General features: G+C 43.9%; 1 protein-coding gene and 1 pseudogene across 2 annotated transcripts; both read left to right on the forward strand.

Moving 5' to 3' along the window:
• Positions 1–12,523: 12,523 nt before the first annotated feature.
• LOC109458868 (zinc finger protein 639 pseudogene) lies at positions 12,524–18,636 on the forward strand (annotated as a pseudogene).
• Positions 18,492–26,383, forward strand: LPCAT4 (lysophosphatidylcholine acyltransferase 4). Of its 2 annotated transcripts, none has more exons than XM_019752878.3 (14): positions 18,492–18,809; positions 20,096–20,238; positions 20,574–20,794; positions 21,162–21,274; positions 21,397–21,457; positions 21,749–21,807; positions 21,999–22,033; positions 22,561–22,615; positions 22,739–22,821; positions 23,067–23,192; positions 23,547–23,679; positions 24,862–24,960; positions 25,288–25,444; positions 25,713–26,383. In XM_019752878.3, the coding sequence occupies exons 1-14, from the start codon at positions 18,696–18,698 to the stop codon at positions 25,865–25,867; spliced, it is 1,554 nt and encodes a 517-aa protein (XP_019608437.3). In that variant the 5' UTR covers positions 18,492–18,695; the 3' UTR covers positions 25,868–26,383. The 2 variants fall into 2 exon arrangements, with proteins under 2 accessions (XP_019608437.3, XP_074184041.2); XM_074327940.2 differs by having other exon boundaries at positions 21,764–21,807.
• Positions 26,384–26,541: the final 158 nt, after the last annotated feature.

A 26,541-nucleotide genomic window follows, 5' to 3' on the forward strand; every position in this document is an offset into this window, starting at 1 on the left:
AATTCAACAAAGGTAGTGCCCACTGAAGCAGTTGAGGGCAACAATTCAGTGCATGAGTTTGGGAAACCTCCACTTAGTAGCTGGGAAATTTGAACACTTTCCTAAACCTACTAGGCTCAAATGCCTCATATGCAAAGCAAAGATAATAATATTATAATTTCTATATTATAAGACTGTTTATTAACTTAGATAACATGTACAAAGTGCTTAGCACTTGCCTGGCAATTGATAAGTGCTTAATAACTGTTTCTTGATCTCTTTATGCCTGGTGGATCTGTGTTATAGACTGACTGTTCCCCCAAAATTCAGATGTTGAAATCCTAATCCCAATGTGATGGTATTTGGAGGTGGAGACTTTGGGTCACATGGATGGAGCCCTCATGAATGGGATTAGTGCCCTTATAAGAAGAGGCCAGAAGGCTTTCTCACTCTCTTTCCACCCTATGAGGATATAATGAGAAGTCAGCAGTCTACAACCCAGAAGCGGGCCCTCACCAGATTTCAACCATGCTGACACCCTGATCTTGGCCTTCCAGCCCCAGAACTGTGAGAAATAAATTTATGTTGTTTAAAAGCACTCAGTCTATGGAACTTTATTATAGCAGCCTAAACAAAAACAATCTGGTTTCTAAATGAGATATTGCAAATACTGGCTTCTTGCTTAGAACTGTTGGGAAGATTGATTTTGATAGAGTGTGTCTGCCATCTACTGTAACTTTTGTGAATAACCAGCCAACAAGGCGCTTTTACCTAAGAAAAACTTGGACTAAAACCCCCATTAACACTAAGAACTAAGGGAAGTACTGCAAAGAAAACTGCTAGGGTTTGAGATGACCCCCAAATTATACCCCTTTTCTATTTCATGACCAATAAGAATAGAGACAATAAATAAGGTGATTGGAGGCCAAACATCACTTTTCGTTATTGATAAAGCTGATGTCACAGCATGTTGTATAGAGATATCAGAGCTACATAAGCTTCCAGTGCTGACCCCCAAATTAGACCCCCCAGGTACAAGCAGCGCTGAACCACCACAGACCTTCCCACATGGAAGCCTATCCTTAGAAAATTTAGTACCTGGAGAAACAGAGAAGAATGAATGCTTTGAGAACAGGAAGGAGAAAGAATGTCCACTTTCTCCCTCCAAACTCACCCATTAGATATGGTACAACATCCCCCTCCCCACAGCAAATGTATGTCCATCCACAAGGAAGGAAATGTCAGAAGGGAAAAAAGTGACCCTTCCACCTCCCATCCTACCACACCCCTGCCTTAAAAAAGTCAGGAAATTATAAATTGTTGAAAATGAATAAGTCGTATAAATAGTAGTAGCAGTAAGGACAAAGAACTGAATAAAATGAATTTTTTTCATTTTTCACCTCCTCAAACAACCAATAGGTAATAAAATGATAAAGCTCTTTGTTGTGAGAATTAGCTAACACAAATGAAGAACTTAAGCACACATCTGTTTCCACCTTTGCCCGCCTTGTGAAGTGAGTCTTTTAAAGAGTAGAACAGACTATGTCTCTTCTCCACCCAAAACCCTCCATTGGCTTCTGATTCTGCTCAGAGTAAAACCTAAGACTATGAAATGACTTACAAGGCCCTATGTGATTTGGATTTTCCCCATCACAGTTCTTACTATTCTCCTCCCATCACTCCATTGTTTGCCCATCCTCCAACATACCAGGCAACCTCCCTCCTCAGCGCCTTTTGCACTCACTCTTCTCCCAGTTAGCTTCATCCTTCACTCCCTCTCTCTTCACATGTCACCATCTCAGTGGGTCTTGCCTGATTAGAACTCCAATCACCACTACCCCAACTTACTCAGCATTCTTTATGCCCTATCCTTACTTCAATTTTCCCTTTAGCCTTTAGCACCATCTGGCACTATACTCATAGATATATTTTACGGGGGTTGTTTTGTCTGTGTCTCCCATCATACACACACACACACACACACACACACACACACACAACTTTTGAATGAAGCTCCAGGAGAACAAAAATTGGTTGACTGTGTTCATGGCTATAACCCCAGACTCTAGAACACATAGCAGAGCCCAAGTCTGTGGAATGCTTGACATAATAAATGAACATCTTGCCCAGTTTTCTAAAAGTCTACAGACTGTTTCTAAGTCGCCTGATGTGCTTATGGAAAAATGCAGGTTCTGAGGCCCACCCCAGACCTCCTGAATTAAAATCTGTAAGATTGAGCCAAAAAATGTTTATGCACCTACAAGCACACAAATGTTTGAGAACTACTGATCCAGCCCAACCCAGTCATTTTACAAGAAGGGTATAAAGGCCACAGCTACAGAGCTAGTTTGCAGAAAACAAGGACTATAACTGCAATTCCATGTTCTTTCTGTTGTAAATTATTATAATTTGTATCATCTAAAATAGTGTTAAGTTCTTGGAGAACTTAGAAAATGGCACTAGTCTTTGAGGTTCTTACAGAGCTACCATGCAACACTATTTAAAATATTTACTTCAGACAAATAGTTGCAAAATGAAAAAAAAAAGTCTAAAGATTATGTACAATTTTCAGGAAATTATAAGGTTCAGCAGTGGAATTTTGTTTTATTCTTTTGACCCAAATTTTCCGCTAGTACATTTCCTTCCTATACTAAAGAGTAATAATTCATGTAAGTGATTTTTATTAAGGGCCACTAGGTACTCAGTTCTAGAGCAGCAGTAACAAAAGAGACACAGTCCCTGCCCTCATGGAGCAGACACTGGGGAAATAGTCAATAAACAAAAAGATAAGTATATAATTCAGAGATCAATAGTGCTATGAAAGAAAAATAAAACAAATTAATGAGATGGAAGGCAACAGGAGCAGGAGGGGTGCTATTTTATATTGGGGGTTCAGGAAGAGCTCTTTGGGGCATCTGAACAGAGACCTGGATGAAGAAAGGAAGACAAAGCAAGATCAAGTGTCCTGAGTCAGAAGCAAGCTTGTCGTGGGTCTTAGGTCAGGTGCTCCAGCAGCAGATTAAGATAAAAATTAGTATTCAAGTAATTTATTAAGAAAATTGTCCCAAGTGTTGGCGCGGGTATGGAGAAATGGACTGTGCACTGTGCGCTACTTTGGAGGAATGCACTGTGCACTGTTTTGGAGGAAATATAAACTGGTACAATCACTATGGCAAACAGTATGGAGGTTCCTGAAAAAAATAAAAATAAAACTACCGAATCATCCAGCAATGCCACTACTGAGTATTTATCTGAAGGAAATGAAATCACTAATTCAAAAATATGTCTGTACCCTATGTTCATAGCAGCATTACTTACAATATCCAAGACATGAAAACAACCTAAGTGTCCAGCAACATACGAATAGATAAAGAAAATGTGGTATGTATGTATACAATGGAATATTATGCAGCCGGAAAAAGAAAGCAATCTTGTCATTTGCAACAACACAGATAGACCTTGAGGGCATTATGCTAAGTGAAATAAGTCAGAGAAAAGACAAGTATTGTATTATCTCACTTGCCTATGGAATCTAAAAAACAAACTGAACTCATAGATACAGAGAATAGATTGGTGGTTGCCAATCTATTGGGGGGTCATGGAGAAATGTGTGAGGGTAGTCAAAAGGTATCAACTTCCAGTTATGAGACAAATAAGCCATAAGGATATAATGTACAGCATGATGGACTATAGTTAATAATATCACAATGTATATTTGAAAGTTGCTAAGAGAGTAGATCTTAAAAGTTCTCATCACAAGAAAAATATTTGTAACTGTGTGGTGATGGATGTTAACTAAATTTATGGTGATCATTTCACAAAGTATACAAATATCTAATCATTATGTTATAGATGTTAACTATACTATTGTGATCATTTTGTAATGTATACAACTATCAAATCATTATATTGTACACCCTAAACTAATATAATGTTAGATGTCAATTATACCTCAATTTAAAAAATCATTATGTTGTAAATCTAAAACTAATACAATATTATGTGTCAATTATATCTCAATTAAAACATTAATTTTTTTTAAATGGCTCATGGGAACAGTATTTCCTGAGTTCTTACAAAGAAAGAGAAGAAAGAGAGAGAGAGAGAGAGAGAGAGAGAGAGAGAGAGAGAGAAAATTCTCCCAAGAGAAACTAGTAAAGGGAGTTGGGGAAGCAGGACAGGAAGGGGAGAAAGCCAAGAAAGGGTGCAATCTCAAACGAAGTTGAGGCCTCAGGGGACCTCTGGAATGCAGATTATTGCTCAGAGTTTAGAGTTCATCCTGACTAGAGTCAGAGGAGCTGGGCTTTCATATTTACGCAGCGGCTAAGAACTGGGAGAACTGGTGCAGGAGGAATGTAACCTCCGGGTCACTTCCTTTTGTCTTTGCCCGAGCAAAGCAACTCCAATACTGATTTCATTTCCTTTGGCTATAGACCAAGAAGTTAAACTAAGTGAAATAAGTCAGACACAGAAAGGTAAATACTGTTCGATCTCACTTATATGTGGAATCTTTAAAAATTGAATGCATAGAACCAGAGAATAGAACAGTGGTTGCCAGGGGTTGAGGGGTAGGGGAGATGGGGAGACGTTGGTAAAAGGGTACAAACTTTCACTTATAAAATGAATAAGTTCAACGAATGTAATGTACAGCCTGGTGACTATAGTTAACAATACTGTATTGTATACTTGAAATTTGCTAAGAAAGTAGATATTCAGTGTTCTCACCAAAAAAAAAAAAAAAAAAAAAAAAGGCTAATTTTGTAAGGTGATGGACGTGTTAACTTGATTGTGGTAATCATTTCCCAATGTATACATCTATCAAATCATTACGCTGTACACCCTAAAAATATAGGATTTTTATTTGTCAATGATACCTTAATAAGGCTGAGCCGGAGGCTTGGGGGGAGCAGTTCTAATAGTCCAAGGCCCATCCTTCTAAGAGAGCTGCAGGTGCTTGCTTTAAAAAGTATGCAGAAATGTTTTACCAAGGGTCCAAGAGGATCTAGGCAGAGCACAAAAGGCTAAGAAGGGGAAATGGTTGGAAACAGGATTGTGATACTGGTTTCCAGTAGTCCAGAACACCATTCTATTCTTTTTTTCATTTAATAAACATTTACTGAACACCTATGTGCCAAATGTTGTGCCGACCCTGAGGATACACTGATGGATAATGGAGGACTGCGTTCTCTTGGCATCTATCATCTGACCATGAACAGAAACATTCAATCACTTTCAACAACTAGGGGACACAAAATAGGGGAACCATTACCAGTCTGGGAGTCAGAGAAAGCCTCCCTGAGGAAATAGTATCTAAGCTGAGGCTGAAGGGTAGACAGGATATAGTCAGGCACAGGCTGGTCGGGTGCAAGGTAAGTAGAGAGTGTGTCCGGAGATGGAACCACATGTTCAAAGGCCATGAGAATGTGGTGAGTTCAAGGAACAAATGGAAATCTGATATGACTAAGGCAGAAAGAGTGAGTAGCAAAAGGTGAAGTTGGGGATAAGAGCAAGTAGACTGAGGAGTAGCTAGTGGGCCAAGCTGAAAACAACATACTGCTATCCAAGGACAATGACAGGGTTTAAATAGGACTTGCTGGCTGATTGGATGTGAAAGTGGTGCTTGGTGATGCTGGATTTACAATACACATTTCTAAGAAAAACTAAGAATGTAAGAGGAAAAACAAATTTGGGGGAAACTGTTTTGCTGCTTCACTCTGTTTTTAAGTATTAGTATTTTTAATTAGTATTTTTAATTAGATGCTTATTTTGATATTTCAAAACATCTGAAATCTGAGTGCTATGTAAAGATCCCATTTTTGTTTCATATATGTATAATATGTATTTTTATATATATGAGAGAATAGGCACAAAATTAAAACAATGCGTCCCTCTAGAAAGTAGGACTGCAGAAGGTTTTCACTTCTTACTTTGCATATTTCTGTATTGTTTAAATATTTATGAGCCTATATTTTCTAAATAATTATTAAAATGTTGCCTATAATGCTCAAAAAAAAGAGAAAAGGAAATAAAGGAATGACCTTTTTACAGATGAATGCTAGCTGGAAAATATAGAAGTGACTGAATTAAGAAATCCTCCTTTTGTCACCACAATGTGATAAATGATTCAGGTGGGAATCATCAATGGATGCCAAATTCATTAGGAGAGATTGATAAGAAATATAACGCCTATAGTAGATTTATTGTAAAGAATGGTCCCAGTTCTTCTCCCCCTGTAGCCATGCTTCTTGCAAAGAGACTTTGTAGCTCCCCGCAATAAGAAATGGAGTCTATTTTCCTAAGAATCTCTAGTCTTGTGATTTGTTTTGACCTATGGAATGTGGAAGAAGTGACAGCATGTCAGTTCCTAGGCTAGGCCTCACTTATTTCCACTTCCTCTCTTGGAATCCTACCATTATCATGAGACTAAACATAGACTAGCATGCTGAGGAGATTCGAGATGCCACAGGCAGCAGAGCTACCTAACCAATTCAGAACTGACCATAGATGCATGATGAAGTCCAGCTGAAAGCAGAACTGCCCTCTGAACTCAAATTGCCAACCCTCAGAATCACGAGCTAAATATGTCATTGTTTTAAGCCACTCAATATTGAAATGGTTTGTTATGCAGCAATAAGTAACTGATCTGAAACTACACAGATTAATTTCTAATTGCAAAGGTGAAAATATGTGGAGTGATCTGGTATTTACTACCTTAACCCTCACTAATAGTGGAACTTGACCTTATTGTTTCCTTAGGTAACGCAATAACAAATACACAACATGAACTATGATATATTCTTGCCAAATCCTTTAAACTGAATCTAGTGAAGCGTCTAAACCTCCAATGTACACAGGAAACACAGGGAAGAACAAAGCAAGGTATACGGCAGTATGAAGAAATAAACAAATCAAGAACCTGGGAATTTTACAAGATGCTTGGCCTGAACCTTTTAGAAAAGTAAAATGTATCATAAAAAATAAAAGCTAAAGTGACATTATAGTTCCGGAGGCTGAGAAGTCCAAGATCAAGTCACTGGTAGATTCAGTGTCTGCTGAAAGTCTGCATCCTGGATCACAGACAGCCATCTTCTCACTGTCCTCACGTGGTGGAAGGGACAGTGGAGTTCTCCCGAATTTCTTTTATAAGGACACTAATCCTATTCATGAGGGCTCTACCCTCATGACCTAATCACCTCCTAATCCCAAAGGCCCCACCTCCTAATACCATCATATTGTGGTGTGGTTTCAACATATGAGTGTTGGAAGGGATACAAACTTTCAGTCTATAGCACCAGTCAACCCACAGAATCATGAGGAGTAATAAATAATTCTTGTTTGAAGCCACTAAGCTTTGGGATGAGATGTAACATGAAATAGATAACTGAAACACACAGATAATCTTCACAGAAACTCTATAAGGTAATTGCTATTATTATCCTCATCATAAGAAAACAAATGCTTAGTGAGTTTAAATAACTTGTCCAAAGTCACAGAGTTCAGAAGTGGTAAAACCAGAAATTAAAATCCATATTGGTTCTAGAGCCTAACTCCTAAGTATTACATCACAGTTTCTGATGGCTAATCTGCGCCCTAAGATAAAAAATAAACTATATAATCCAGTTACAGAGTCAAAAAGATCTAGAAAAAATGTATTCAGAACATGAAGGAACAAATGCCTTCACTCAAACATTTTTGTCTCCAAACACTGTCTTCGGGTGACAAAAATGCTATAGGGCTTTTACTCAGAAAATATGTTGTCATAAACAGCCTTATTAGTATTCACCCCAGGAAATGCTAGAGTGCAAGGAAACACAGAGACTTTTACAAAAAATAACCACCCTCCCAGGGAGAGTAAAAGGAGGAAAGATATGAATTAGAACCAAGTACAAACACTAACATGTGGTCTCCCTGGGTTATCATGGTTCAGGAGGAAGAAGCCTTTGAAAAAAGATTAAAAATCAATAGCATAGGGAACAAAGTCAATGGAAGTGTAATAGATATATACAATGACAGAGGGGCAATAGATTGGGGAAGGGGAGTTATTACTTTGTGAGGGGTAAAATGTCTAACTATTACATTGGTTTGTATACCTGAAACTTAAAAAAAAAAAATCAATGTCAGAGAAGTTGTGCAACATCCCTAGACATTAGATGATGAGACAAGTAAAGAGTTAGCAGGAGCGGGCTTGTGAGCTGGCAGGATGGGACAGGCAAAGAGTTAACAGGAGCGAGCTTGTAAGCTGGCAGGAGCAAGCTTAAACTTAACTGCTTGGCTCTGACCCCCCTGGCTAGTACTGCACCTGCAGGCTGACAAGCACCTTACATCCATCAAAGGCAGAAACACAACAGTTCCCTATGGAAAACAGTATGGAGGTATCTCAAAAACCTGAAAATGGAACTACCTTATGATCCAGCAATCCCACTCCTAGGTATCTATCCGGAGAAATCCAAAACTCCAATTCAAAAATCTTTATGCACTCCTATGTTTATTGCAGCACTATACACAATAGACAAGACCTGGAAACAACCGAAATGCCCATCAGTAGATGACTGGATTAAGAAACTGTGGTACATTTATATAATGGAGTATTACGCAGCCATAAAGAAGAAATCTTACCATTTGCAACAACATGGATGGACCTAGAGAACATTATGTTAAGTGAAATAAGTCAGAAAGAGAAAGACAAATACCATATGATCTCACTTATATGCGGAATCTAAAGAAAAGAATAAGTAAATGAACTAATCAGAGACAGTTTTGGAAACATGGAGGAAAAACTGAGGGTTGCTAGAGGGGCGGGAGGGTGGGGATAAGGGGAAGGTGAGAGGTTTTGAAAAATAGTCGGTAACCACAAGATGGTCATGGGGGTTTGAAAATTAATTTGGGGAACGTACAGAGGGATAGTGGATGGGGGGAGGGAGGTTCACACAGTGTGAGGGATATAAATGATAAACGTCTAAGTTTTGCTTTGTCTTGTGCACCTGAAACTAATAAAAAAAAAAAAAAAAAAAAAAAGAAAGAAAAAGAAACACAACAGTTCCCAATTGCAATGGCAACTCCCTGTAAGCTGACATCCATCATAGACGGAAACAGGATAGTTCCCAGGAGAAGATAATTGTAATGACAGCCCCCCTGCAAGCTGACAAGCACCCTACATACTGCATGGAAAAATATAAAACCTCAGCACTTATCTGTGCAGCTGTCTCCATCAGACTCTGCCCTGGCAAACTTTTTCCAGTATCTCTCTTACCCAAATGTCTCTGCAGCTGTCTCCATCAGACTGCCCTGGCAAACTTCTGCCAGTATCTCTCTTACCCCTCTGTCTCCTCAGCTCTCCCTCTCAGACTATCTTGGCAAAACTTCTGCTAGTTCCAAACCAAACTCTCTCTCTCTCTTTTCAACTTTCAATAAATCTTTTCTTACTCTTGTAGAGTCTCGTAAATGCTTTTACATTCTGTGAATGACCAGGGGTTAATTCTACACCAAAACATTAGAGAAATGCAAATTAAGATTAAAATGATATATAACCACATACCTATTAGAACAGCTAAAATAAAAAATAGCGACAATGTCAAATGCTAGTGAGGATGTCGAGCAACTGGATCTCTCATACATTGCTTGTGCAAATGTAAAATGGACAGCTATCGTTTGGCAGTTTCTTATAAAGCTAATCATGCACTACCATACAACCCAGCAATCACATTTCTAAGCATTTATCCCAGAGAAGTGAAAATGTATGTCTACACAAAAACTTGCACATGAATTTTCACAGCAGCTTTATTTGTAACAGCCAAAATCTGGAAACAACCAAACTGTCCTTCAGTGGACGAATGGTTCAATAAACTGTGGTACATCCACTGCATGGAATACTAATCAGCAATAAATAGGATCGAAATATCGAAACACACAACAACTTGGATGAATCTCAAGAGCATTATGCTAAGTGAAAAATGCCACCCTGAAATGTTTAAAAAAAAACAAAAAAAGTCACACGCTGCATAACTCCACTAGTATAACATTCTCGTTGTGACAAACCCGCAGTGATGGAAAACAGATTAGATAGTGGTTGCCAGGGATGAAGGATTGTAGAGAGGAGAGGGGTTTGTGTGACTATAAAGAGTTAACGAAAGGGAGATCTTTGTGATAATGGAATGGTTTGAGGTCTTGATTGTGGTGGTAATTACCCTAATCTGCATGAGCTATAATGGCATAGAACTATATACACACAGTGCCAATTTTCTGCTTTTGATATTGCACTATAGTCATACAAGGTATAACCATTGGGGTAAACTGGGAGAAGGATACATGGGCCTCTGTGTACTATTTTTGAAACTTCTTATAAATTGATAATTATTTCAAAACTAAAAGGTTAAAAAAATTATAACATAAAATATACTTCAATAAAGTCAATTTTAAAACTGAGAGGAAATCAAATAAATTAATCTCTTACTGAATGTAACATCTTGTTTATCCTTACTTCTATTTTCCCTGGTTCTAATTCTTTGATCTTGTTTATATTCTATCGTATGTGTTCTGATTGTAGCCAACAAAAGAACTTTGTGGAATACGGCATGAGTAAAACAGTAAATATTACTTTACATTTAACCAACAATTATGAAGCACTTACTTTCTGCCAGGCAATGTGCGAGGCACTATGGATATGACTACTACCTGAACTCGTGCTCAGGTTTGCCTCGACACATCCCACCACCTCCCCCTCATGCTTTCCCCTCTCCATACACAGTCCCTAACCTAGTTCTCTCCCATACTTCATTGCTTGTTCTTGTATCTTTCATCAAAACTTAAATTGTATTTCTTAGAGGAAAAGAAGAAGGCAGGAAACAGAACCCTTTGGTCCCCACCAGAGAACATGAAAGCTCAGGACGAAGAAGTGGTAGAAGGGACTGGCTGCAGAGGCAGCCAACATAGACAGAGTGTGTGGAGAAGGGTGGGTGGAGGTGTGCCCAAGTAAAGGAGTCCCATGAACTATTCTGTGGTGCCAGATTCAAGGCTGTTTATTCTGACCCACACCCACTCTGACAATGCAAATTCATACCATTAGTCCCAGGAAGGATTCATGTAAATCTAACACCAAGACTGGAAAAAAAAATAGTTCAAACAATAGTGATACCTTCATAAATATGAAAGATATTTTTTTGTTAGTGGCATGGTATTCTGTAAAGATCACTGTGAATGCAGATCTCAGAGTAGTTACTCAGGTAGAGTGATCAATGACCATTATTCCATGCCCCTGGACATGGGTGACCATGGATGAACAGGCAATGTCCAAGAATCGACATCAGTTATTGCTTTTTTTTTTTTTTAATCTGAGACTCTCAAACACCAGAAAACATCCCATATTAAACATAGGCACATTCAGCACTGTGGTACACTCAGAACCACAGAGATGGAATCACCCCTTCTCCCGTGCTCACATGTGCCCTTATGAAGTACAAGTAAGTTCCCTTTTAAAACTTTTTTTTTCTTGTTTCAATCCTGTCTTGAACACTCTTGAATATGGTGAAGTTTGTGATTCTTTTTCCTCAATGTATACTCTCATCAAGGACATTCTTAGTGTACCTAGAATGAAGACACAGAACATGTACTGTCCCTACCAAAGAGCAGTCCAGCCCCCAAAAAGAACCTAACTTGGTATTAAATGAGCCTCTTACTTACTGAGATTTCAAAAATTTGTCAATATAATTCTTGACTGAAGAATAAGATGGCATGAGGAAGCTGGAATTCAAGTTCCACAACCACAATAGACTAAGTCCAACTCACCCATATATATATACTCCCAGCACTTAGCTTGGTGTCAGGTACATACCTGTTGCTCAATATTTTTTAATTAAATTGAAAACAGACAAGATGGCTTGTCAGAAGAATTCCCTCCTCACTTAAGGCACCTCTGAAACAAACAGAAATATACATCTGATCCCAAAAGTATGTGGGAAACAATCCTGATTTCAATTTCTCCACCATACACATAGACTACAAAATCTTTATCTCTATCCCAAGCCCCAGGTCCACATTTTTAAAGACCTACTAGATGATGCCACCTGGATCTGGCTGGAGCCTCCCAATGAAAATGTTTAAATCAAGTCAACCCCCAAATCTTCCTAGTCTCCCAAGCTAGACCAGTGGTTCTATGAAACAAGTACCTAACAGATCATGGAGTCAGTAGGTTATCAAAGGTAGGTTGATGGAGTGGGTCAACCCCAGGTGCATGGGTAAGAGCATGCATTGTCTGTAGAGAATTTAAAAACAATAATAAACAGCCTGGTGGAGAGCCAAGGAACGCTAGGGCCAGAGCAGTGCTACCCCGTGGTGAGCCTGTGGCGGGGGTGGGGTGGTGGTGGGGGGGTGGGGGGTGGGGTGGGGAGGGTGGGGGTGGGGAGGCAGTGCAGCCCCTCCACCCACACTCTGGCCCCTGCCGGGGTGGTGGGGTGGGGTCCCGGGGACCGGCATTTTTTACCATCTGTGAAAACTTCCCTGTAATTCATTTTCCTCTCTCATATTAAGAATAATACCAAATTGAAAAGATATGCATGAGTAGCCTAAAAAAAAAAAAAAAAAAAAAAGGAAGATTTTACACCCTTCTGGTTATTCAGATTCCTTTGGTATAAACAGAATTGCACATGGATTCAACGGAATTTTTTTCTGATTGATACAGTGTCTGTTGTATGAGACAACCAGACTTAAAATATTTTGACAACAAAGATAATGATTTTGATACAGAGACATCAAATGACTTGCCAAAATTGAGATGGAACCAAGGCCAGAAACAGAAATCAGAACTCTCTGGTTCCCACTCCCACACTTAGAATTCTAGACCACACTGCCTTGCCTACAGAAAAATCTGCGGATACTGAAATTTGTAATGAAGAATGTGACTCACCTGAATCAGTCCACCAACAAACTCAAGAGGAGAGTCCTATAGAAGCTCACACCGCTGAAGATGTTCCGATTGCTGCAGAAGTGCCTGCAGTTTCTGAAGATTGTGATAGAGACAGAAAACAATACCTCTGAGTCTCCAAGACCAAACTAATGAAGAGCCACCTGCTAAACTGCGAGATTCTTGACAAGAGCCAAGCTTTGAATGCCCAGCAGAAATGGCCTTTACTAATAGCTGCGGTCTCTATAAATGTGAATTTAGCGAGTTCAACAGCAAACATCTTTCTGATGTAAAGCAGCATATGATCCTGAGGCATAAGCGTACTGATTCAAATTTGTGTTGCGTGTGCGAGGAAAAGTTTCTCTGCCATCCTGCTTCTGATCAAACACGCCCAACTGCATGAAGAGGATCCCTACATTTGTCTATACTGTGGTTATAAGACAGTAATTTTTGACAACCCCAGCCAGCCCATTGCAGATACCCGTTTCAGTCATCACCTTTATTGGTGTGAGTAGTGCGATGCACGGTTCTCAAGCAGTGAACTCCACCTACATTTCCAGCAGCACAGCTGTGATGAACAGTACTTGTGTCAGCTCTGTGAACTTGAAACAAATGATCTGGAAGATTTGCATAGCCATGCGGTAAATGAACATGCATGTAAATTAATAGAGTGACAAGTGTAACAATGGAGAACAGGGGACAGTACAGCCTCTTGAGCAAAATTACCGTTGACAAATGTAAAAACTTCTTTGTGTGCCAAGTATGTGGTTTTCAGAGTAGACTTCATACAGATGTTAACAGGCATGTTGCCATTGAACATACTAAAGTGTTTCCTCGTGTTTGTGATGACTGTGGAAAATGCTTTTCAAGTATGCTAGAATATTGCAAATATTTAAATTCACATTTATGTGAAAGGATTTTTTAATGTCAATACTGTCAATATGCAACAGGATAAATTGAAGATCTTAAAATTCATCTAGACTTCAAGCATTCAGCTGACTTACCTCATAAATGTAGTGACTGCTTGATGAGGTTTGGAAAGGAAGGGAATTATTACGTTATCTTCCAATCCATGAGACAGTGTATTCTCTTTAACTTCCATAATGTTAATGTAAAATAATAAACATGACATTTTGGACAAATTAAATTAATAAAACTGCCTAACGATCAGTCAGCATTTAATTATCACTAGCAATGCACCAGCAATTCTGAACAATGTCAGCAATAAAACACTTCTCAAAAAAATATATACTATGGGTCCAAGTTTCAAACAATTGCTGTGGCTACTTTTGAGTTTGAAGAACATTTATTTAAGCTTCAAGTTGGACATTTTTATTACTTACCCTTTAATAAACTGTATTTTTCATGGAGTTTAACTCAAAGAACTCCCAGTTACACAACTGCCCTCAGACACAAGCAGACTCAGTAGCTATTCCCATTCATTTAGAGAGTAAGTTTGCATAGATCTGGAATCATTCCAGATTACTTCAGGTGTCCATCATGTCTCCAGCCCCTACAGGCCTACGTTTAAACAGTACATTCGAGATAAACAATGACAGCATACTGACCGTGTCTTAGCTCGGGCTGCCATAACAAAATACCATGGGTGGCTTGAGAAACTGAAATTTATTTTCTCACAGTTCTGGAGGCTGGAAATCTGAGGTCATGGTCCATTTATAGTGAGGGCTTTCTTCCTGGTTTACAGATGACAGCCTCTCACTGTGACCTCATGTGTCAGAGACAGACGATGAGCTCTTTGGCCTCTTTTTATATGGGCCCTAATCCCATCATGAGGGCCCCCCTCCAACAGGTCCAATATGCTGTATAGTACTGCACGGAGTAATTCCAAAGAGTCTAGAAATCTGTATAAACACCAAATATTATCTACAAGTTGAATAAATAATAGAACGCACATTATATATGTAACCACACAATATGTGTGATTATACAGATGGATATGGAACTTCTACAGAACCCTGCCATATCTTAACTGACCTTGGCTTACTCTTTTCTAGAGGTAGGGACAAGCACAAATTATTTAGAATACTTCCAAGGTTTTGCACAGTATCACTCAACCTCCTTCCCCCACATGATTTCCTGCCATTCTCATCCCAGAAAACTGATCACATGGGTTCATTTATACCCTCATTAACTTTCTCCTGTCTGCCACTCAGTGCTATTTCTGTTTTGTTCCTCCACAATTTCTTCACAACTGCTTTTTCATCAAGATCTAATTCAAATGACCCTCTAGGAAAGTCTCTCTTGAGATAACATGATCTACTTAGTTGTTCCCTTCGTTATGCTTAAGAGCGTTTGTTTCTATCTGCATTTCAGTATCACTTATGTATTATAATTGTGTGAAATGGTTAAACAAACTCTGAACAAGAGAATTTTACTTTTACTCAGGAAAAATGAGGGCATTTCTCCATAACAGGGAAACGATCTTCCTCTTGGACCCTGAATCTGTTAGTGTCTGTAGTACACACCCTCCAAGGTGGCCTTATGATTCCTGTCTCCTTAGTATGCATTCCTTAGTAGAATTCCCTCCCCTTGAGTTCAGGGCAAATCGGTGACTTGCTTATGACAACAGAATATGACAATGTTGATCTCACTCACGATTATGTTGCATTAAATGGCAAAGGTGACTGGATTTTGTACATGCAGTTAAGGCCCCTCATCCTTAATTAGTTGACTTTGAGTTAATCAAAAGCAGTATTATCCTGAGTGGGCCTGACTTAATCAGGTGAGTCCTTCAAAAGAGTGTGTGGAGGTCACAGACTCTAAGCAGGCAGAGACTCTCTCTGGTGCTGGCTGCAGGAATCAAGCTACCATGAATTCTACAGCCTCAAGGAAATGAATTCTGCAAACAGCTGAAGGAGCTTGGAAGCAGGTCCTTCCCTAGTCAAGCCAGGAGAAAAAAACATACGGCCCCTTGATTTCAGCCATGTGAGACCTGGAGCAGAGGGCCTAGCTAAGCTGTATCTGGACTTCTGACCTAGAGAAAATGTGATAATAAATAAAAGCATTTTAAGCTGCTAATTGTATGGCAATTTGTTACAAAGTAATAGAAAACTAATACAGTGGTTTTGTACATAAAGGAATCTCTGACTCAAACTGGCTTAACAAGCAAGGAAATTTATTTTCTCATATAACAGGAAATCCAGAAGTACTTCAGACTTCAAATTGGTTTGTGCAGCAGCTCAATTCAGTCATCAAAGATCCAGATTTTTCACATCTCACCACTCTGCTATCCTAGTGGGTAGTTGATCCTTGGGGTAGTTGCAACATGGCTCCAGCAGTCACAGGTGTCGCATTCAGAAACATCCAGAGGATAAAAGAGAGTGTTAATTTATAAGGCATTCTCATGAAGAATGAGGAAACTTTTCCCAGAAGCTCCTCTGCAGATTTCCCTTCATGTCTCATTGTCCAGAGTCACACATCCATTTTATTACAAATCAGTTACTGACCAGGAGAAAAGGATTACCTCAGATGAGTTCCAACCCCAACCTGGCTGCCCCTGAGGCAAATAGGCATGGAGGCAGCTAGATACTGAAACGAAATCAGGATTCTGTTAAGGAAGAAAGGGGAGAAAATACCAACATGTCCACTATAAATCCCAATCAAAGAGTTACTCTACTAAGAAGACAAAAATGTATGAAACCTCTGGCCTATCAATACTGGCAGAATAAATTATGCTAGAGCCTCTAAATTACAAAAGGGCAAGTTGAACAGCAAAAACAAAGAAACAGTTCCTTTGTTAAATGGTTGCTTTGCTAATAGCAAGCACATTTGCAGAACATTTTAGCAAAAAGTTAATGAAGGCTTATTTAAAATATTAAACTTATCACAAAGACTGAGATTGCTCAGCAATCAGTGATAAAAAAAAATCTGAGATAAAGAAGTAACAACCTGGCAGAGAGTAGCAAGGAGCAAGAACATTACAAGGGACATGAAAAATAAACAAAACAGAAAAATAGAAATGCACACAAGATACACTGCCTAGGAGTTCTCATCATTTCCATAGAAAGAATTAGAAAGTAGTATCAAAACTTTCTCTGTATATCATCGATAGTATGTGGTTATCCATAAGTACACAGTAAGTTGCATATAATTATTACTCCATGGGTTTGAGTCCTAAGTTCAATAAATGCTACTGGTATGGTTTTAGATGATTTATATAAAATGTTAAAGGCATAGAAAAGCAAATTATGGGTCATTATGCATTTAATGAATTGTCTTAATTGAAATTACATAACTATTGAAAACTACCTTGGAAAATCCAAGATAATACAGAAACTTGCTCTCTCTTAAATAGTAGATAAAAGATGTACATGTATCTAATCAGCACATTGTACACCTTAAACTTATATGTCAACATCTCCATAACGCTGGAAATTATTTTTACTTATAAAATAGATAAAAGAGCTATGGAATCTTCTCTAAGACTCTTTAATAAAATCCTGAGTAGGATATCCTTTTATTTCTCTGAGAATGCTAACTGCTCTCTTCTTAAGAATATAAGCGGGAGTGTAAGTAGGTAAATTATGGGGCAAGGAAGGTCTAGATAGAAGTGGAGTGACTTCTGGCTTTTGCTTGATCCCCCTTTTAATAAAAAGATGAATGGTACCCGATGACCCAGCAGCCCATTGATCTGCCATTGTTCTCATTACCCTCACGAAATGATGATTGACATGGTTACAGATGAGAGAACTAAAACAAGGTGAACCAAAGGCAGCTTCTTTTCCACACGCAATGAGGTTCTTTCCACTTTTTTGTCAAGGGTATTATCTTTCTGATTGTGTTACTAGCTGTGGGTATCAAAGTCCACCCAATTCTCTGATCTTACCATCACCTGGCACAAACAAGGGCTCACCAGTTTATGAGTTCTCTAAGAGAGTTTGGAGTTTGGGGGTGAAGGGTATTTGTCTTCTCACTCACAGTGGAGAGAGGGAGACCGGCACAGAAAAGAGACACTAGAAGGAAAAGGAGGGCTACCTCTGGGGTCATCCCAGCTTTCCGGGTTCCCACTACTCTTTCCCGCGCCTGCCTTGTTGGACTTATGGGGGCCAGCATCTTGGGGGTTGCTGGTGCCTGGCGGATTCGCGTCCTCACACCAGAGCAGGAGGCCCTGCCTAGCGCTGGCGCATGCGGAGGTGAGGCACACCGCGGCCGCCAGAGGGCGCGAGCGTCTTGAGTCCTCGCGCGATGGCATCGCGGGGAACGGGAAGGATAGGTGGTCGTCCCGCGAGGAGGGGTGGCAGCGGGGAGAAAGGGACCCTGCCCTGCCTCCGAACTGCTGGCCTTCGCGCACGGTGCACCCGCCCTTCCATTTCCATCTGCCCGAGGGCCCCACTCCGATCTGCGCTCGTAGGGTGACCTCCACGCGTGAGCCCGGTCGGAGGGCGCTCTCCACCCCGCACCCACCTCGCGGCCCCAAAGCCGCTCCTAGCTGGTGGCTTGCAAGGAGGCGGCGGCGGGATCATCAGAGAGGAACGCCCGGAGGGCCAGACCCGATAGCATCCCGCAGGCCTCAAAGCATCCGGCCGCTGCGGAACAATGGCTGGAGGGGCTGCGGGTGCGGCAGCAGGCGCGGAGGAGCTGGAGCTCCCGGGCACTGGAAGCCCCGCCCCTCGGCCGGCTCCCTGACAACGCGGGTCGGGCCGCGCCGCCTGCTCCCCGCCCCTCCGCGCCCCGCACCAGGCGGGGCCGGGGCCAGAGCGCTGCCGCCGCTTTGCTGCAGCCTGCAGCTGCTGCTCTGCTGAGCGAGGCTGGGGGCCGGGCTGAGGCCGGGGCGCCCTCCTTCCCACCTCCTCCCGCCGCTATGAGCCAGGGAAGTCCGGGGGACTGGCCCCCCCTCGAGCCCACCTCGGGACCCTCAGCACCCCCCAACCCCTTCGTGCATGAGTTACATCTCTCCCGCCTCCAGAAGGTTAAGGTAAGGTGTGGGAGGGGGCGTCGGGAGGACTTTGGGATAGGAAAAAGAGGTCGTTTAGAGTCCTAGCAAAGGTGGGGATGGGGCTCAAGGAAAGGAGATGGGTAAGAGGCTTGCGGAGCGGGAGTCGGGGGGTGCGCACGTGGGGGTGGCGGGGGTGGGGTGAGCTAGGAGTCCTGGAAAGGACGCGGCCTTGGGCGATAGACAAACTCCAAGGTGTGGAAGAATTGACTAGCTGAGGATGAAGGACTGCAGGGAATTCAGGGGTAGGGGAGATGGAGGATTCTGGGGAATGCGGATTACATCCTGCGGAGGCCGATGGGCTAGAAGGGAGTTAGAGACTACGGAAAGCCGGGGGTGGGGGCAGGGGCGTGCTGAATGCTTCTCGGAGGCTTTGAATGAGAGGAAACGGGCTTCTGGGCCCGGAGCCTGCGCCCCTGTGCCCTTCCAACGCCCCCTCTTTCCACTTCCCCCCCCACCCCGCACTGCAGCACCTCCTGGTGGGGGTGGGGGGGGAGGCTGAGAAGGGGGTTGGCTACAGGAAGTGCAGGGTCGCACCAACCTAGCGGAACTGATGAGTAGTGTGGGGAGTGTCCAAGGTTTCTGCAGCCATCACCTCCCCTGAGGCGACCTCCTGAGGCTTGGTTTGTTTACCTGCACTCTTCCCCTGGGCAGCCCATGGAGTCACCTGGCTCCTGGCAACCCCTGCCCTGCGAAGTAGAGGCTGAGTTCTTCTCTCCCCCTTCCTCCTGTACTAGGGGAGTGCTTGGGCAGAACTACAGACTGGCCTGTGTCCTGAAAAGTGGACCTCTGTGTGTTCCAACCTTCCGCCTCCCAGGCCCAAAGTAGAAAGAACCGTGTACCAGGTTTCTGTTGGACCTAGGAGCTATTTATGGAACGGGACATGGAAGAGAAAGAAATATCTCTAGCCTACTCCACGTCAAGCACTGTGCTGGGGCTTTTACATGGGTTATCACTAAATCTTCTTAACAGCCTTTCCAAATGCTAGATGCACTTATGACACTTGATTTTATAGGTGGGATGGAGACCAACTGAAAGATGGGAAAATGAGGCCCCTGATCTTACTAATCTTTTATTCTCTTGCCCTCCAACAAGGGGTATCTTCATCCCACCTTGGATTCCAACCCCCCTCCTATTCCCACATCACCTTGCACCTGATCTACAGTGGGTAGTGGCTCTCTGCTCCTGTGTCTATCCTTGCATGACGGGGGAAGGCTTGGAGGGAAGGTCTTCCAGCCATGAAGTGGCATTCTCTCCCACCTCTGCAGTTCTACTTCCTGGGGGCACTGCTGGCCCCCATCCGAGTGCTTCTGGCCTTTATCGTCCTCTTTCTCCTCTGGCCCTTTGCCTGGCTGCAAGTAGCTGGTCTGACTGAGGAGGAGCTTCAGGAGCCACTTACAGGATGGAGAAAGTAAGTGGGGGATCAGCCACTAGAAGCCCTGTTTCTCACTTCTCTTTCCTGCTGTTCATTCCGCTCCCTCTTTGAGAAGAATAGGAGGGAGGGTTCTGAAGCTCTGGGACCCAGCCTGGCGAGGTGAGGTGAGTCAGCCAGGCTCAGACCTGGTACCCAGGACCTCCGCACTAAGTGATGTGCCCTGATAGGTCCCAAAGTAGCCAGAGACTTCCACCTCTTGGCCAGAGTAATAGAGGGCAAAAGAGAGGTACCTGCTTTCCTGGGTGCCAAAGCCTGGGGGTGAGTGAAGGTCAGATTTGCCACCTCCACTGACGCTACACCTTACTCTGCAGGACGGTGTGCCACAACGGAGTACTGGGCCTCAGCCGCCTGCTCTTTTTCCTTCTGGGCTTCCTCCGGATTCGTGTTCGGGGTCAGCGGGCCTCTCGCCTTCAAGCCCCTGTCCTTGTTGCCGCCCCCCACTCTACTTTCTTTGACCCCATTGTTCTGCTGCCCTGTGACCTGCCCAAAGTTGTCTCCCGAGCTGAGAACCTTTCTGTGCCTGTCATTGGAGGTGAGAGAGTGAAGGAGGGCTCAAGGGGAGAGATGACAACTCTGGGGAAAAAACGGGAATCAGATGGACACACTCTGGAGAGAACTGGCCTCAAGGTTGGGGAGGGGGAGAAGTTAGAAGAGATATTGACTGATGCACATGAAATGCAAATGAACACCATTTGTGATGCTACCTCTTAGACTCTGAGGGCTGGGGCTTAGAGAGGGTGCTGGAGGGAGCTCTGGTCAGTTCCCTAACAGGACAACATACAGTAAAAGGAGGGTCCCCAGGACACAGATAACTGAGAAGCATCTGCTACTGTTGAGAATGGGGAGACTGCAGGTGTTAGTGCCCCTGAGTAGGAATCTTTATCCTCTCTGGACCGCAGCCCTTCTTCGCTTCAACCAAGCCATCCTCGTATCCCGGCATGACCCGGCTTCTCGGCGCAGAGTGGTGGAGGAGGTCCGAAGGCGGGCTACCTCAGGAGGCAAGTGGCCCCAGGTGGGTAAGAGTCTTACAACTCTCTTCTCACCTTTTATGTGCTCCTGAAGAGGCTTCACTTTCCTCTCTGCTCCCCTTCAGCCTACCCTTCCTCATCCTGGTCTCTTGGTTTTATTCCCCAGGTACTGTTCTTTCCTGAGGGCACCTGTTCCAACAAGAAGGCTTTGCTTAAATTCAAACCAGGTGAATAAAACGATAGTGGGTGGTAGGGCTGTAGGAAAAAGGAGCCTCAAATTTGGAGAGGGACTCTGGAATAACCCAAGAAGTGGAGGGATGGGGGAGGAATGAGAGACAGGGAACCAACCACCTAGCTGACGCTGAGAAGTCTCAAGAAGTCAGAGAGAAAATTATAAATGAAACGGAGCAAAGCCAGATCTCATGTGAGAACTGTCCCAGACTCCTACACTTCATGCCCTCTAGCTACCTCCATGTACTAACCTCTGCCTGGGGGGTGGGGGTGGAAATGGGATTTAGGAGCCTTCATTGCAGGGGTCCCTGTGCAGCCCATCCTCATCCGCTACCCCAACAGTCTGGTGAGTCTTAGTCCAAGAAGTGGGGAGGGGGAGAACGAATTCACCCTCATAGGTGAAACCTGTGAGCCATGATGGGATGTGCATGTGGGGGTGGGGCCAGGGCGGGGTCAGAGCCTCTGCTCAAAGAGGATTAGCCAGTTGCAGGGAAGAAAAGTAATGCCTTTCTCCGTTCACCTCTGTTTCTCCCATAGGATACTACCAGCTGGGCATGGAGAGGCCCTGGAGTGTGAGTTCTGGTGTTCCAGGTGTAAGGGTGGGGAGCAGGGTCCGTCAGAGAATTCCTGGCCCATCTTTCAATCTCCAGGCCAAGCAAACCTCTAGAGAAGGAGATGCTTGTTTCCCACTGTTTTCTGACCTCCTGGTGTGATCTGGAGTGCTTTCAGCTATCCCACCTAATCATTCGTGCTGTGATCATAGCTCTTTTTAACTTATTTTCTTGTTTCTAAGTGATTTTCTCCAGTCGTCTCTGTTTGAGAACCTCCACCACCAGGCTTGCCTCTTGCCCTTTCCTGGATTACTCAAACCTCCTCTCACCTGCAGTTCTTCCTCTGACATATCCCTGCAACACTTCTCACTTTGCCTACCACCTTTCTGGCCCTTCCCTTTGTCTCCCAACTGTACATTTACCCAGCTCACTATATGGTTAGGATTGCATTTTTATATCAGTGGGTAGAAATTCTCCATTCCCCTGTTTGGGGTGGGAGGAGCCCATATTGAGAGATTGGTGAGCATCTGAGGTCTTTCTTTTCTTAGACTCAAGGTCCTCTGGCTCACAGCCGCTCAGCCCTGCAGCATCGTTGATGTGGAGGTATGACCCCTAGGGGTGGGGTGTGAGAATGGGCATCCGCCAACCCCTGAAGCTTTGGGAAAAGAGGGTGGGGGTGGTCACCCCTAGCTTTGAGGTCCTGATGAGTGTGTCTGTGTGTTTCAGTTCCTCCCTGTGTATCACCCCAGCCCGGAGGAGAGCAGGGACCCCACCCTCTATGCCAACAATGTCCAGAGGGTTATGGCACAGTGAGTGTCCCACAAAGTGTTTCCTGGAGCAGATAAACAGGGCAAAGGGATCACAGGCCGGGGTGGAGGGCTGAGGTTTTGAGGCAAACGTGGGGGCGTGGCAGTGGGAAGGGCTGTTAGACAGCTGAGACTGGGAGGAGATGGGGGTTAAAGGGACCCAATGTCCTCCCCCTAGTCAGCAGGTCAGTCCTCAAAAGAGTCTTCTGCCTCAATCCCCCTCCATTATATCCCTTTTCATCCTGTAGGGCCCTGGGCATTCCAGCCACCGAGTGTGAGTTTGTAGGGAGCTTGCCCGTGATTGTGGTGGGTCGGCTGAAGGTAGCGTTGGAGCCACAGCTCTGGGAACTGGGAAAGGTGCTTCGCAAGGCTGGGTAAGTGACTTTAAAATGAGGGTATGGGCAGTGTCGTGTATAGACAGAAAAAGAGTAAGAAGAAAAGGGAGAAATGGGAAGGACAAAGGAAAGTCTTAAAAAATAAAAGTGGGAAGATGGAGGAATTTTTTAAAAGATAATGGAGTAAAAGGAAGGAGGAAGAAAGAAGGATACGTAATAACCCAAGATAAAAGTAGGAATGGCTGTCCAGGGACTATGAGTCAGAGTACACCTTAGGAAAACACCAGATGTACCTGTGCTGGATAACTCTGAGGGCTGGGACCACGGTCCTGCTGGATGGTGTGCCCAGAAAGAAACTGAGTCAGCTCTCTGCCTTCAACAATTTCATTGTAGGCTGTCTCCTGGCTATGTGGACACCGGGGCAGAGCCAGGCCGGAGCAGAATGATCAGCCGGGAAGAGTTTGCCAGGCAGCTACAGCTCTCTGACCCACAGACCGTGGCTGGTGCCTTTAGCTTCTTCCAGAAGGTAAAGGAGCTGGGATGCAGAGCACAGGGTTCAGGATTTAAGGACGGTATCTGAGTGGCCACGTCAGTCTCATTGGATGGCCAGTTTGGAGTCTGCACTGGATATTCTAACAGCTATTGTCAGAGCTGTCTTCTGAGATCTGCTGGGGAATCTTTTTTTTTAATAGCGTATCCAGTGCATTGCAGAGCAATGTTTTAACCACTGTGGGAAGGAACAATGGAGAAATAATCAATCTGTGAGGTCCATAAATTTCTGAAACCACTTTAGAGTTTGGCAAAGATCATATGACCTTGTGGGACACTGCGAGAATGTTTCAGAGAAGAGCCATGAAGGTCAGGTGGGAAGGTGGCATGGCGGGGATAGCACAGCTTAGATGGTTAAGAGTGTGAGACCCAGAAGCATTTGCAATACTTGGGCAAATGTTTTAAAATATCCCACAGCTTCTCTGGGGAATTCCTGAACTTTCTCAAGAATCTTGGCAAACTGTATATTCCTGGGACTTACAGGTTTTCTTGTCAAATTATAATATTGTCCCAGAACGTTCTTAATGTTTATGAACAACTACCAGTGGTTCCACGCTCTTTTTGATCTAAGATGCAGACCATGGCTCTCAACATCCTCTGAAGGAACTGAGAGTGACCAGGTGTGTTGATTCCTTAGATTGGGACAGACTGTCCCTGAAAGGAGCTTCCCCACTTAGCAAACCCTGAATGCCGTGGTCCCCCATAGAGTTGTTGGGGAAGACCTCCTTGGGCTTTTTGCAAGAAATTATTCCAGCGTTCCCCGTGTAGTCTGCTGGACCAGTTTTCCCACATAGGATGAGTCAGGAGAGAACCAGTTTTTCTAGCTTGGGGGCCAAGAATGTCCTCGATGGTATGTCAGAAACTTACTGGTAACTCCTGTATTTCCAAGGGATTCCCTGACGTTCCTAGGAGCTTTGTCACCAGGTCACTTGGAGGAATAGCTTGAGCAAAACCATGACTTGAGAGAATTATCAGGGATCCTGGAGAGTTTAGGACACAGTGTTCTGAGGGAAGCAGACACAGGAGAGAGAGACACACACACGCACATACGCACCACACACCATCCCCCCTCTACTGAGAAGAGGAGCCAAAATCCAGAGCAGAAGGGAGGCTGCAGGGTTGGTCTGCGCATTGCCCTGGTCTCTCTTTTACCCTCCAGGATGCCAATGGTTTGGTGGACTTCCGAGATGTGGCCCTTGCATTGGCAGCTCTGGATGGGGGCAGGGACCTGGAGGAGCTAACTCTCCTGGCCTTTGAGGTATGAGGGCGTGGGTGGGGGGATATAGTGGCTATGCTCACCCCACCCAGGAGCCTGTGTGGTGCGCTGTTACCAGTAGCTTCTAGATAGTAGATGCTTGCTATACACGCCAGTGTCACAAACTGCAAAGCCCCAGGTTCTCTATGTGAAGACATAGCTGGAAACATGAAGAGGGCAGCAGCTCTGAAGTTAGAATTCTCCTACAGAAAGGACCCAGACCTGTGCTCTATATTCTTGGAAGAAGAGGAGCCCGTTACGCAGATCTGTGGGGCAGAGTGGGGCGACGGCATAGAGAGAGGGCTTAACTGGTGTACCTCTCTCTTTTAGCTCTTTGCCGAGGAGCAAGGAGAAGGGACCAGCCACCTACTGTACAGAGACGGCTTCAGCACCATCCTGCACCTGCTGCTGGGGTCACCCCGCCCTGCTGCTGCGACCTTGCATGCTGAGCTATGCCGGTCGGGACCCTGCCAAGGCCTCTCCCTCTGTGAGTCACTGCCTTCTCAGCCCACGTGGGCACTCAGGGTACCATCAGCACTGGGCTGGGAGGGGATATGACCTGGCGGCCAGTGCCGGAGATCAGAATATCTGAGAGGTAAGAATGGGAGGAACCGGCTGGGAAGGCAGAAAGAGCATAAACATAGACTGAGGAGTGAAGAGCGATGAGAGGGACAGGACATACCATTTCTCAGAAAAGAGCAGGGCCTCCTCTTGCTCTCCTTTTTACTTTTCCCATCTCGCTCTTACCTGTCCAGGTCAGTTCCAGGACTTCGCCCTCCGTGACCCGCTCCATGGGAAGCTTTTCAGCACCTACCTGCGCCCCTCCCAGCCACCAAATGCCTCATCCCCAGGCAGCCCCGCTGCTCTGGCCAATGGGACTGTGCACGCACCCAAGCAGAAAGGCGACTGAGCGCCTGGACCTCCCCAGCTCGCATCTGGCCCGCAGACTCAGGGCCGCTCCAGGGGTCGCCCCTGGGCCTCAAGTCCTCTCTGCTCCTGCTTGATTCTTTGTTATTGTTGTTTTTTTAAGTTGATTTTCATTTTTTGTTCGTTTGATTTTTTTGTAAGAAACTATTTTATATATAAATATAAATATATATCTATATCTATTTAAAAAAAAAAAGAAGCTCGGTCACATTGGTGGTATCCGTAGCTGGGAAGAAAAGCGGTTAATGGCTGACGGCTGCCCATTGGACAATCCTGAAGGTTCCCAAGGTCCGTACTCTTGTCCATGGATGAATCCTCTGCACTTGAGCTGGACAGGGAGCTTTCCTGCACAGAAATCGTGTGACTCTCATACCCTTCCCTCGTGTTATCATGCCCCATATACACACATTTTAACAGGCTTCCTCATGAACCTCTTTTCAGCCTATTCCCTCTTGTTCTGTCCTCATTAGAGATTAAAAAATAGCTAATTACCATTCCATATTTCATATCCTACTGAGATTGATGCCTCCTCTCAGACGAACCACACAGGAGGGTTTTTCTGCCATGGGGTGAGTTGAGGACATTGAAATCCCTCTGTCCAGCCTCTCTTCAAGGAAGAAGAAAGCAAGGCCCTCCTAAAGAAAGGTGCTATGTCTA

Source organism: Rhinolophus sinicus, chromosome 3 (genome assembly GCF_057876585.1).
Source record: "Rhinolophus sinicus isolate RSI-liver-muscle chromosome 3, RSI-T2T, whole genome shotgun sequence".
In the NCBI taxonomy this organism is placed as follows: domain Eukaryota; kingdom Metazoa; phylum Chordata; class Mammalia; order Chiroptera; family Rhinolophidae; genus Rhinolophus; species Rhinolophus sinicus.